The sequence below is a fragment of the Siphateles boraxobius genome, unplaced genomic scaffold, assembly GCF_051911475.1.
Source record: "Siphateles boraxobius isolate OS27281-9 unplaced genomic scaffold, OSU_SipBor_1 55, whole genome shotgun sequence".
Classification (NCBI taxonomy): Eukaryota; Metazoa; Chordata; class Actinopteri; order Cypriniformes; family Leuciscidae; genus Siphateles; species Siphateles boraxobius.
Window position 1 is genome coordinate 6,335,305 of NW_027509181.1, and position 14,199 is coordinate 6,349,503.

General features: G+C 38.7%; 1 protein-coding gene across 1 annotated transcript in view; it reads right to left on the reverse strand.

Annotated features, from left to right (window-relative positions):
- Positions 1-14,199, reverse strand: part of top2a (DNA topoisomerase II alpha) — a 59,569-nt gene that overhangs the window by 6,115 nt on the left and 39,255 nt on the right. The window contains exons 19-30 of the mRNA XM_077205950.1: positions 13,611-13,732; positions 13,093-13,241; positions 12,639-12,870; positions 12,380-12,514; positions 11,465-11,665; positions 11,175-11,370; positions 3,336-3,427; positions 3,104-3,244; positions 2,932-3,015; positions 2,541-2,738; positions 2,066-2,192; positions 1,004-1,147 (exon numbers count right to left, since the gene is read on the reverse strand). Coding sequence (XP_077062065.1) covers positions 1,004-1,147; positions 2,066-2,192; positions 2,541-2,738; positions 2,932-3,015; positions 3,104-3,244; positions 3,336-3,427; positions 11,175-11,370; positions 11,465-11,665; positions 12,380-12,514; positions 12,639-12,870; positions 13,093-13,241; positions 13,611-13,732 — 1,821 coding nt within the window. The remainder of the gene's footprint in view (positions 1-1,003; positions 1,148-2,065; positions 2,193-2,540; positions 2,739-2,931; positions 3,016-3,103; positions 3,245-3,335; positions 3,428-11,174; positions 11,371-11,464; positions 11,666-12,379; positions 12,515-12,638; positions 12,871-13,092; positions 13,242-13,610; positions 13,733-14,199) is intronic.

The window sequence follows — 14,199 nt, forward strand, 5'->3', positions numbered from 1 at the left end:
CGCTGCAATTAACGGAAATCCGTCGTAGCGACGGAGAACTTTAATCCCTGCAGTAATCATTATGGACAACGTCAGTAAAGATTACGGTGACTTTTACCTCCTGTAAAAAGGCCCGGAAAAATATAAAACCCGCTGTAAATATGCAAGTAAATATTCCGTCATTTCCTGTTTAAAAATCGTTTTCTGCGGTTTTTCAAGTATTGAGGCGCTTGAAAAAATATTCAGTTGCGTTCTAGGCAGTGGGACAAGTCTGTGGCAAAACTCAGTGTTTTACACAGCATTCAGATCAGAAAGGTGGTGGAGCGCATTTTTTAGAGGCACAAAACTTTTTTTAGCCTTAGGTAAGTGGTTATTACCAACATAATCCAATCTGAATTTACTTAACTTATTTAATACATTGTTTGACTGGACTTAACTGTTTTAAATATAGGTTATGTGTTTGGGCACATGATATCAGGAAGCAACAATACACACATGACGACAGGAGGGTGACGGGGTGTGTAAATCTAGTTACCCCTCTAGTTTTACTGATATATCTTGTCCCGTGCAAATTGGCCATTATTATTAGACGTCCTGTGGTAAAATTACATAACTCCATCTACCCTTGTAAAGCTAATTCTGTCCGAATAGGGCTTTAGATGAACACGTTTTGGCTGTTTATAAACCCTTTTCACTCATAATGGTCGTCATAATAAACTTGGGGAAAAAATAACTTAAAATTCAGAGGCCTAAATAGAGTAAAGATTCAATTTTTGCAGTTGTGATCTTTTCATTGACTACATTGAATCAGAATTGCTGCTTTTTGGTTGTCTATATCTCCCAATAATATGTCTAATGCTTAGTTTTAGGATCAAAGCTGTGATTCAAGTTTATTACCACAACCTGTACGGAGACACTTAGAATTATACTAAAAGAAAAAAAAACCTTTAGATCCCTTAAAATATAAGGTTATATTATGGCTTCATTCGACATACACAAATGTACGTGTAAAAAAGACCCTCACCCTTGCGCTGCATCTTCTCTCTTGGAGCCACTTCCTCAGGGATGAACTCCATATCAGACTTCGACTCTTCCTCCTCAGAAGACCAGGGGTGGTTCTTCTGGACCGGTTTGAAGGTGAGGGTGGTCTGCTTGCCTGACTTTGAGTCTGTCACATAATCAAGATGAAACATTAGGATCAGAATTTCTTTGTACTACACCTGCGCTCCAGACGGCAACCTTTTTTCTTGCCGGTGCGACAATTTTGTCAGAGGTCGCTCTGTTGCAACCACCACAATGCCCAACTGATAAGAGTAGCCATTTCTGTTGCATTTGAAAAACATAAAACGGCAAACAAACAAAAGCGGAAGAAATCACGCTACACCGTTACTACATAGCACTGGGAGATCCAGTGACAGTTTGAATTCGCTGCAGAATTAACATCACTACATGTGATCTAGTGAAGCATTCACATTCTGCTTAGAATTCTGTTATAAACCATAAACAGCGCTGACGTGGAGACCAGAAGAAACAGTGCAATGAAACAACTGAGTATGATTTGAGAATCAGATACTATCAAATGTGCATTTGCAAGAAATAAACATGTAATATTAGGAGTTACTGCACTTAAAGGTAATTTTAAAATACTTCTATTTTGCATTGAGTAAAAATATTGATTCATGAATAATAGTTTGCTTATTTGTTTCTTTACTCATTTAATAAGCCCAAAGAACGCAGGTTAATGTGTTTGAAGCTGCTCTGATTTTCATAGATGATTTGTGCTGTGTTCGGACCTAAAGACCGTCTAGTCTATATGCTTTTAGTTAGTAATAGGAGCCTATTAATAATTATTAGTAAATGTGTTGATATTAGTGTCAAAGTTTCTTTTTTTTTTATGTGCTATGGAAGCAAAACGCTGATGAACTATAGCTTTTTTGCCTTGGCTTAAACGACTGTAAAAGAATGATGTGTAAATTATGTGACTAAACCAGTCTGTTACAGGACAGATCATAGTTCTGAAGACCCGAAAAGCAGCAGTCCACAGACATCCTCCAGTTTCAAATAGTAAATGTCTGGGTGTTCTTACTTTTGTCTTTGGCAGGCTCTTTCTTGATCTTCTTAGTGAGTCTAGCAGTCAGTCCAATCTCAGAGCCATCAGCCGCTACGTCTGCTTCATCATCAAACTCCATCTTCATCACCACACCAGCCTCTTTCTAAAAATACACACGAGTATTCCCTCAGGATCAGCCTTGCCTAAACTTATAAGATCATTTCTGGTTATGAAAACCACTGACAATGTTAAACAGTCCCACACAAATGAGCATATTAGAACGATTCCTGAAGGTTCATGAAACACTGAAGACTAGAGTAATGGCTGCTGAAAATTAACTTTTGCCATCACAGGAATAAATAAAAAATTATTTAAAAAAAATAATTAAAAAAAAATAACTAAAAAGTAATTTTACAATATCAGTGCATTCTTTTTTAGTGATGGTGACCATTCAGATAGGTATTCTAACAAGCTGTTTTATACACGCGTGCAAATCTCATTCTGTACATACCTTTGCAGCTTTGCCTCGTTTGGCTCCCTCCTTCTTAATGGCCTGAACCTTCATAGTGCTGGTGATGCGGGGGATGACACGGCGGCCTTGCGGGGTGGGCATTGTCTCGTTCTTTACCTTCACCACTTTAGATTTGCCTACTTTACCTTTTACCTGAGGCATCACAGTCTGTGCCTCCATCTCCTTCTGTTCTACACGCTATTTACATAAATAGATAACTTAAATCACTAATCAATAGGCTATACATTGAAATACTAATTTCGAAAACATGAAGGCCTGATTTTTATGAAATGACAACTTATCTCTTTTCTTCACACAGAAAAAGTGTCATTTTAGATAAAGGATACACCAAAATGTAAAAACCGTAAAGTGATATGATCATCTCATTTACCTCCAGCTCCTCAGTAAAAGCTGCCAGATCTTCTTTCCACAGATCAGTGGGCTCCTTCACCTTGAGCGTGTTCAACTCAGTCATCTGCAGAACAAAAGTGAGAGAACCTTTTAAAACCCCACTGCTGTACTAAATCACCTGCTCTGTCTTCATCCATCAGACTCATAGTCACCTTAGCATCTCTTTGTCTGCACAGTTCATCTTTCTTTTCTTTGGTCAGGAACCACATGGGCATGCTGAGAAGATAGTTATAATCAGGGCCAGACTTATCTTCCTCTTTCTCCTCATCCTCCTCAGCTTCCTCCTCAACATCCTACCAAACAATGAAAATGATTGTGATGCAGGTAACAGTCAAAGGAAGAAAACAAAAGCTTGATTTAATACGAGGCGGTTGTGGTGCGTACCTTCTCCTGAGCCTCTTTCCATGCCTTAACAGGGTCAGAGTCATAGCCCATCTGCTGAAGCATGCGGATCAGCTCCTTCTTAGGTTTATTTTCTAAAAATAAAGAGAAGCATTATCAAAAACCTAAAGATCTATTCTAAAAATATGCTAGTTAAATGAAATATTGAAGTATAGAGATTCCAAGTTGACTTGATTAACATGTGATTTGATATTTAATTGGGCAAACTCATTTCCCCAATATTTACATTTAGATCTCACAATGCGTATCCATATTCCCATGTACATTACAAGGTTGTCATGCTTACATTTACTTAGCAACGTAGCATTAAAAGATATTAGAAAAAAATAAAGGGTCGCACGATTTTATGTGTATTTGTTCTTAAAGGAGAACTCCGGCGCAAAATGAACCTGGGCCGTAATAACACATTGGTACCGAGTCGACTGTTCTCTGGGATTTGTTTTCATGATAATCGAGTGTAAAGAGTTTTATCTCTAAAAACTGTTTAGCTTATAACGCTAGTATATGGGGCATTTAATAAGTAAAGGGAAATCGCTAGTTAATACCATTAACAAGGCTCAAAATAGCCCCACACTAACACGGTAGCTTAATGAGGGTCTCTACATACAAACCAAAGCACTGAGAACTTTGTAAGTGTACAGACAGTTTAATAATAATAATAATATACTTTATAAACACAGTACCATCGCGGAGCCATCTTTGGGAAACAGCCTCGACCAGCCGAACCACTAACGCCGTGCCAAGTGAGCTGAACTGTAAGATCAGCCCATCACAGTTCAGCTCGTAGCACGGCGTTCGTGGTTCGACTGTTATTACACCCCAGGTTCATTTTGCGCCGGAGTTCCCCTTTAAAGGCTCCAGATTTGATGTGCTTGTTTGTATGGTGGCACAATTTAGCCAAAAATAGTCAGATTATATATTATGACTATAAAATAATAATAGTACACTTACTATTTTACCCTATAAATTTAATAAAACTAATACAAAACCAATATTTATGGCTGTATTCATTCACTTTGAAATATTAACCTAGTGCTGTAACAACTAGGGCTGGGACCAGGGCCGTATTAAGAGTTCAGAGGCCCCTGGGCACAATGTCTTGTAGGCCCCCCCTTAGGCAGGCCAAATGTATATTTTGTCCAAGGACATTTTAATATGGCATTTACAGTTTTACTGACTTAAAGGAACCTTGTTGTACTATGCTGGAGTAAAGTTCATAAATGGTCATTCTTTGCCATAGGAATTTGTAAAACTATGTTGGGTGGACCTCTGTGCCTCTAGGGGGGTTCGGGGGCATGCTTCCCCGCAAGAAAATTTTGTACATTTTAAGGTTAAATGCATCAATCTCGTGCTCTTTGAGAGATCAAAATTACGAGCTTCAACCCATGCACTGCTCGTTGAACAAAGAAAAAGCGTTGATTTGTACCAGGAAAATAAAGAGGGCTCAAACATCTTTTTAGTTATGAGAGTCTCAGTCTACATTACATTATCAATGGTGTTTTAGGATGCCAAACAATTATAATAATAATGTAATAATGATTTATATAATTATTCCTATGACGTAAAATCCATATAGCCTATAAATGAACTATACAAATGAAAATGAATATTTCAAAAGTATATTTTAGTCTACATTACACTATAATACAGGAAAATGATTTATAATTATTCCCATTTCTTCACTTGCAAGAAATAAACCCTTGAGCTTTTATTTAGGAGAAAACACAAGGTAACCATGCTGATCGCGTGAGCAAAGAGCGCACTTTTCTTTAAATCACGCAGCACAAACAGGATGCCTATTCTTAAAGTCTTGTGCTGTTTTATAAAGGCACAAAGCCATATCATGGTTTCGATTTTAGTTTGTTTGCAAAATACAACGCTAGAGACCTTTATGTAAGGTAAGGTTATACATTTTACATCTCATATGTGTTGGGAAAAGGGAGAAGAGAGAGTTCGGCAAAAGGCGGATTCGAACTCGGGTCGAGCGCATCAAAAGCTGCTTTCTAGCACTTCACGCGCTACGACCTGCGCCACTGTAATTATTTCGTGAAGGGCGTCTTTTTGCGTAAAAGCTAGGCACTTAGTGCAAATATACGCTCCGTTATCTAAAATATTTGTTTTCTTCCCCTCGCTTACGCCACAAGTGCGCATGGCGAACTTGCAATGAATACATTTTATCAGACCGGCCCTCGCGGCCTCGAAACACTACCGGCCCACCGGGGAAACTCCCGACTCTACCGATTGCCTGGTGCCCAGGGGCCCACGACATCTAAGGGGCCCTGGGCACCAGGAAATCGGGAGAGTCGGGAGTTTCCCCGGGTGCCCATTTGCCCTAATGGTTAATCCGGCCCTGGCTGGGACGGTTACCGCATTACCACGGTCACGTGACTCCAACCGCGGGTCTGAGCTCGTCACCGTCATCACCGCAAAAAAAAAAAAAAAAAGTGCCTTGGCCTGCACATGTGTGCACGTTGTGTCTAATGACATGGATTCATTGATTCTAATGACATGGATTATGTCTAATGATATTGTGGCTTACATGGATTCAAGGTTTTCTAAACAAAACTTATCAAAAGATGGAGCAAATCCGACCTTTCGCGAGTTGAGGAGCGCAATGTTCCATGACACATAATAACATTCTATTCGTATTAGAGATGCACGGATGGGCTATTATTATTTCATCCGCATCACAAAACTCATCATCTGTCCACCATCCATCCGCACCAACGTTTTTTGATCAATTTTTGAAACCGCATCCGCGACGCTGACTGTTTTGAGGTCTATGAGCAATGCGAGGCGCTGCTGTCGCGAGGCTAGAAAGCTCTTTGCTGCATTGGATCAGTGTTCTTTCTAGAACAGCAAAGATATTTAAAGGCTAAAGTCCCTAGTATATTGGCTAGGTTGTATCCCCAGAATATCAGCAGTGAACTCCGTCTCCGATCGGCGCCCAGAGATAAATATGAATAAGTAAATGGCCTATAACGCACATCGGCAAACCTGACCTTACCTGACTAGGCTACTGTAGACTAAAATGTTATCATTTCGTTTTTAATTTTGTTTAAAAGTAGACATTTAGGGCCAGCCTACGTCGAGTTTCGGTTCATTTATGAGACGAGCTCCAGTTCACGCGCAAGAGATTGCACCCGCGCTTCCACGTCCTATTTAAAGCGGTTTACCGTCATACCGCGGGAAAATCTTGCTTTTCAACCGCGGTTAGAAAAAATCCATACCGCCCCAGCCCTAGTAACAACCAGTCAATAAAATTGATAAACAATGAAAATCACAGACAACAAATGTCATTAGTTGTGTCTGCCCAACGTGAATGGAAAACTTCCGCCAGTCACGTCAAATAACTGCATTTCTATGAACAAAATGCATCTAAATATAGTGGAGGATACACTGTGAGCTGCTGATGCTGGAAAGGTACGTGATCCAAGACGCCCAAAACACGAGAATTCTTTATTTTAAGCTTCAAAATTAAGTGTTTAACTTAGTTTGCCCTGTCAGTTGCTTTGACAGATGCGTGCATTAGAGGTCTTCACAGTGCACCCGAGACCCGTCGACTCGGGACCCGTACGGGTTCGGGTCTATATTTTAAATGATCAGCCGGGTCCGGGTCGGGTCCGAATCTATTAGGCTACTTCAGGTCCCGGGTCTGTTTAACATGTGTAATACATTGATAATATTCAAATCAGCAACAAAATCTGAGGTGAACTGTCACATAAATGTTTTCTATGACGCTCAAATTGCGTTAAAAAACATTTTAGGTTGATCCATCCAGCTAGCGCGCATGTTTCTATGGCAACCAGAGCTTCCGCCAAACCGCGCTTTACATTTTCTCCCATTTTTATAATAATATAAATGAACCGTCTTTCTTGTTTAATCTTAAAGTTTTGGTGGTCAGATTCAGACTCAATTCAGAGCACAGATATGATAGCAAATAAATAACGTCAGCGGCCATGGCACTGAACGAGCAATCGTTATTATAGTTCAAAAGGGCAAACAGTTAAAGTTATTATGCAAGTCAACTCGAGTCAGAATGTACATGTGCAAAGTTGCATTTGTCATCCATCACTGTGACATCAAATGGACTTTTAAAGCTGAAATAATGAGTGGATTAAGCTTGGAATAACGAGAGAAATAACATTGATAGAACTTTCTTGTCGGTGGATTGTAATGCATCACAGTCAGTCAGGTAACGTTACCAGGAAGTGAGACGACGGCTACTAAAATTAGGTAAGACAAAAAGTTTTATTTTTCGCATTTTGTGTGAAATAATATGTGACAATCGGGTCCAGTCGGGTTTGTGTCTTCCCGCCTGGTTCGGGTCCAGTTTTCAAATAATAGACGGGTCCAGGTCGGGTCCGGGCAATACATTTATGGCATTTCTCGGAGCTGCACAGGTCCGGGTCCAACTTTTGAAATAATAGACTGGTCCGGGTCGGTTCGGTGTAGCACATTACGGGTCTCTTCCGGTTCTGGCATGAATTTTTGGACCCGTGAAGACCTCTAGCGTGCATCTGGTTACTTTACGTATCTTTTTTATGGGCATGAGCGATGCTCAATTCACAAATGAATCACTCTTTTGAGTCGATTCTGTTCAAAGACTTCAAACAAGTTGGCAGATCTGTCTAAATCGGTTCGCGAATCAGTTTGAATGATCTGTTCAGTTTCATGCACGCACTGAATCGTCTGAAGCGCTTTCAATTCACACACACGGTGTCGTAACAGGAAGATTTAAGAACATCAAGAGCTTTGGATGAAGTAGCCGTGGGCCTACAGTCTAGTCTAGTGAAAGCAAATCTGCAAATGCATCATATTTTTGCCAGCGATGAAGATCTAGTTGAACATCTTCGTATGATATCTGTGAATGAATGATTCCACAGGACGATACATTAGAATTAATTTCATTCAGGTAATACATTTTAAAACCAAACAGATTATTACGCGACGATAGCACTACTACAAGTATGATGACATTATCCGTTTTGAACACCCGCCATCCTGCGGTAATGTGTGTGTATTGCGCAGTGGCATCACACGAATAGTTTTGATTGAAACTAATTTGTTTAAAAAGTAGGCTATTGCAGTAACAAGGCAGGTTCGCATAAAATGATTATGTCATGATGACATTATTTGTTTTATCTAACGAGCATCTGGTTTGGCGATGCAAAAACGGACTGTCGTGCTTATTGTTTTTTTCTTCTGTTTTAACTACGCATGTTAAAAAAAACGACGAAAACATGTTACTTGTTCAATTAATAAACAGTTTGTTTGATGACAAATTGCTAAAGATGAAATTGGCCTCCCTTTCTGTCATTGTGAGTGCGTTTTTTTTTTTTGATTGTCGAACGATAATTGACTTTTGCTCCCCGATTTTCGAATGCAATTTTTGGTAGAAATTCACATCCCTACTGTTTAATGTGCGATATGTTTTCTCAGTGCAAAACTTTCACTTTGTTACATCCTTTTCTGTAAGTGTTACAAATTCCAAGGAGTATTTCCATTTTGCACAAAGGCTCATCCTGATGGTCTGCGTTAAACTTCTGACTTTACTGAATGAGCACCAGCGCACGCGTCAAACAGATGGAACGCATTAGAGAGGGAGACAATATTCAGCTCAAATTTTAATTTTGCTGACATATGGATTACAGCATGTAATTGAATATAAATCTAAGACTTTTCTTACATTTACAGGATAAAGTGACAAAGTTTACTGTGTCCAGAGTGAATGTGTGTGTTCCTGCAGAAAATTCCTCTTATCTGTTAAAACTGACTTTGTTTTATTATCTTTACTATTATCTTAATTTTTAATGTAGGAATTTAAATGGTCCATTTGCCTTTATAGCTCTTCTGCATATAGCTATATTCACTATAATTTTTATATATATATATATGTGTGTGTGTGTGTGTGTGTGTGTGTGTGTTTTCATAGCATTCAGTTGGCAGGTTTGTTTGAGGACAGAATTGGGCAGGATGTGGAATAGTGTGTTTTACCAATCAATAAAATAGATTTATTATATTTTAAAGCCCAATTTTCTCAGGGTTCCTGCACACTTTTTAAAGTCAAATTTAAGGCTTTTTAAGACCTTTTTAAGACTTGAAGCAATCAAAATTAAGACCGTACATTAGGGGTGTGCAATATTGACAAAAATATATCTCGATATTTTAAACGTTTTGTTGATAATAATTAGATGATATTTTACTGATTGTGTTTTTGTGCTGGTGCAATGCCTGGTTTAGGCCTGTTGTTGACAGCAGACTCACGAAGATATTCATATTTTTCATATTCTATGCAGTGGTCAGTTCACAGCAGTGACAGAAATGATTAATTAACGTGCAATATTTGCCACCTTAAATTGATTTCCAGGGGCATTTTCACCTATATATGGACATTTTTTCTAAACTTATTTAGAGTTCTGCATCACCTTTTATGTCAAATACTAATATTCAAATTAAATTATACAGTAATTATACTTATTTATACAATAATACTTAATTACACAATAATTATACAGTACCACCGTTACCAGTCAAATTAAATCATTCAATCAAAATCCATCTTTGCAGTTCAGAGGTGACACAGAAGCAGCATCAGAAGAGGCATTAATATTTACACTCCATTTACAATTGCATAAATAAAGCTATGAGATAGTTTAAAAAAAAAATCCATATTCAATATTTAAATATGAAATGATTTCTAATTTTAACGTTTTAATTAAAGGGTACTTTAAATATGAAACTAAAACCGCCAGTAGGCGGCAGCAAGTCACTGTCTTAATACCGTAAGCGAGTTGAGGGAGTCATTCATTCATTCAACCGATTTGTTCAAACGGCTGATTCATTCGGGAAAGAAACAAGTGATTGTTCATTGAATCGTTAAAATGACTCGTTTAAAACGTGGATTTCAGTCAAGAAATCATCGGTGTCTGTTGCATTAGACTCTGCTACGGTTTCATTTGGAAATTCTCGTCAGCGAAATAAAGGGAAAACAAATGATATTGTCAATATGGTGTCTAAAAAGTAACTCACAATGTTAATTTATTTTTAATTTAACTATTGTATAACAAAATATCACACTTGTTCACGGGAAAACGGCACTCTTACTGATGTGATATTCTAATATAAGAACATAATATAAATATAAGACAAAAACTAATTTGGGGACATAGGCCTACCTATAACTGCACTGACACATCACGCAGTGAAAGCACGAGACAAATGCGATGTCAGCTCACAGTGCCTCGTACATCGTTAAAACAATGATTACAATATCATAGTAGACAATACACATCGCACACCCCTACGCACAAAGAATGAACTTACTACTGAACTGACATTTGCCAACTTTCTTCTTCTCTCCTCTCTCGCGTGCAGGAGACAGACGTTATTCTGCCGGCCGCGAATGTGATGCGAATTGTCACGTGAACAAGCAAATCCACAAAGATAGAATAATAAAAAATAATACTACGCTAATTAGATAGTTTTAATTTGGAAAACATTTAGATATGTCTAAGTCGAAGTGTCATCTAAAATTTAAGACCTTTCATAAGTAAAAATAAGACTTTATAAGACTTTTTATGGCCTTAAATTTTAAAAATCTAATTTAAGACTTTTTAAGGATCCGCGGGAACCCTGTTATAGCAGAAAACTATAAAACTAGTCTCCTGTAGTCCAAAAAAAAAGTGCTTATCTAAAGTCAGTTTAAGAACCAGCTGTATAAAGAGTTAACTCTAAAACATGCTCTAGCCTGTTAATGCGTGCTGCATTTGCGTGTTTTGTGAAAGGAATGACAAAAAAGGAAAACAAAGCATGTCTCACCAATGACCAGCGTGCCCTGGATCTTCTCCAGAATGAATCGGGCCTGGTTGGAGAGCCTGGCACTTTCAGCTCCCAGCATTCCTAGAAGCCAGTCTTTCCTGAGGACATAATACTTCATTCTGAGCTCAAAGAAATCCTTCAAGATGTCCTGAACAGACTCGTACTTCTTCAGACTGCCCACATGATCAAACAACACCTGTAGGACGATGAGGTGAAAAACGATTAGGTTAAAAACGAATGCATGTTATGAGGTGTAAAATGTGGTGTGTGTGTGTGTGTGTTTTGTTCACCATGGAGTTACAGGTGAGCAGGCTCTGTAGCTTGAAGACTTTGTGTAGTCCAGCTGCCTCCGCCTCTCTCAGGCGCTCTTCTGTCATCTTAATGACAAAACGCACTGTGGTGTCCGTATGATACTCCTTATAGTCTGTGATCAGAGGAGGAACCTTCTCAGAGCCGTTCAGCATCACCTCCAACACATTCTCCTTATAGATCTGAAAGATGTTGTTATTAATCATTTATTTCAAAGAAAAGAAATTGCTTAATATTCTGCATCACCCAGCTTTACATCACATTTGAGAGGTTAAACACTTCGCTAATTTTTAATTTAATTTGTAAACACCATGAAACATGAATTTGCAGTGGATGAAAGATTAGAATATTTGTATAATACATTTTTAATCCTAGCAGACACTGCTAAAGGCTTAAATGGAAAGTTTATTCATTTATGGGTGTCGTCATTTGTTCCTCGTGTCATTTCCAAACCAACAAGACTCAATCATCTTGAAAACAAAACAATATATTTTAAATAAGGGCCTAAGAGATTAATGTCCCTCCATTGAAAGATCATGCGTCTTTCGAAAATGAACTAGCCTTTTTTTTTGGAAAGAGAAGGGTGAGTAAATGACAATTTTCTGTAACATTTACAAGGTGTCCTAGTTTCACATTACATGTAGTTACTGTAGCAATAACTATAACTATGCATAATTAAATGCAAATAACTGCGCTATAATGTGAGTAACCATGGCATGATAACCCAAAATTTCTATCGGTTTTCAACCTAAATATTGCCCACCCCTACTTGCCGCATACCAAATGAGGGCAAATGTCAACATTTGAGTCCTATAAGGAAACATGCTTTATGCTCTATGACTGTGCATTAAAACTATATCAAATGTAATACAAGTATAAGAACAGATGTCACACACCTGTGTCCAGGTTTTGATTGGCAGCTCAGTGATCTCAATGGTCGTGGAGTCAATGATGGCCACCTCTCCATTATTAACATACTGATTCTTCGCCAGTTCATCAATGGTGCCCTTGAACCCCTTATAGCTGGGCAGCTATACGTAACAGGAGTGGGCATTAGGAGTGTAATGTTAATCAATGCTGGTTTGGAACAACAACAACATGCATTATGAAAATCACTATACATTTATGGTAATAAAAACGTTACATTTATTTTACCATGGGAAGTGGCTCTTCTCCATTGAGCAGGCGGTGAATATTGTTGATGATCTCTCGCAGATTAAAATTGGGGATGCGGCTGGCCCATCCTGTGCCGATGCCCTCACCTCCATTAGCCAGCACCAGAGGGATGATGGGAATGTACCACTCTGGCTCCACTCGCAAATTGTCATCATAGTTATACTTCAGCAGGTTATCATCCATAGCAGGGAACAGTAGACGAGCGAGCGGACTGAGAAGAGATATTTTTTATTTTAATAATAATGCAATTTTAATTTGTTAACATTGAAAACTTTGGCATAAGATATGTTGTTAGATTAAATTGGACATGCTAAAAAAAAAAGGGCTCCATAGATTCCATAATGGTTTCAATGCAGCCCATGTAGTTAGTTGACACGAAGACAGCTCACTGGGTTCTGGTAGAGAGCCATAATCACTGGCTGTGTCTGTGTACCTGAGCATGGTAAAGATGTATCTGGGGCTGGCAGAGTCTTTGCCTCCATGCAGACGTGTGCCAAACTGACCCAGAGGCTGAAGCAGGTTCAAATTATTACTGCCCACAAAGTTCTGAGCAAGACCCACAATGGTCATCATCAGAGAGACCTAAGGAAGACAAAAACATTTAAATATGAGGAAAATAACTTGGGCCATGCTAACTAGCTAAACCTTGATCACTTATGATTTTAAATCAGTATATAACCAGAAGGTAATTTGCCTAGAAAAATATTGTTTGTTGGATCATGTGAAAGTTACCAGGTTAATTGGCTTAACCTCATCATGACATCAGTTTGATAGACTCAAAGATAGATTATCATGTTATATTACTGAACACAAAATGTTCTGAGCACAAATCTTCTGAATATGTATTTTCAGATTTATTATGGTGCAGTGTCTTGCTCAAAAACAAAACCAACACAAAAAGTTCTTACATTGCACAATGAATCAAGCGAGTTGAACCAAACCAGTCCTCACCTCTCCATGGTGGTACGCCGACATCTCTGCCACTGATCCAGCCAACTGAGCAACTTTCACCTCTCTCTTATCATTCCTCTTAAAACAGCAGAAAATCACTTTCCTCTGACCTGGTTTCAGACCTGAAACAAACACATAATTTATCTGAATTTGTTCAATAGTAACTATATTGTCTCAATCCAACACAGGGTATCTGTAGGTTTCAGCACTTCCAATCTAAAACTTTTGAATACCTAGGGCTGGGTCTCGAGTTCGGTACTTTTTAGGTACCGACCGAATTGCCTCGATACTACCGAGTATCGAAACAGGTCTTGTTTTTTGGTACCAAGTTTCGGTACCTAAGTGGTTAATCTCGTCAACGTCAGTGAAACAATAAGCATGCAGCATGATTGGCTGTGGCGGAAAAACACTAGTTTTCGTGGCTGCTTAGAGACGTGGCTCGTCGCACGTGAGGCTGTAGTGTGTGTGTGTGTGTGTAAGCGTCCCAACCCAGATAGATAGAAAATATGTGGAAATGATCAAAAGTGTACCTACCTATGTCAGAAGGCAACACGGTAAATCATAAGAAAAGCGCACAGAATACACTTGA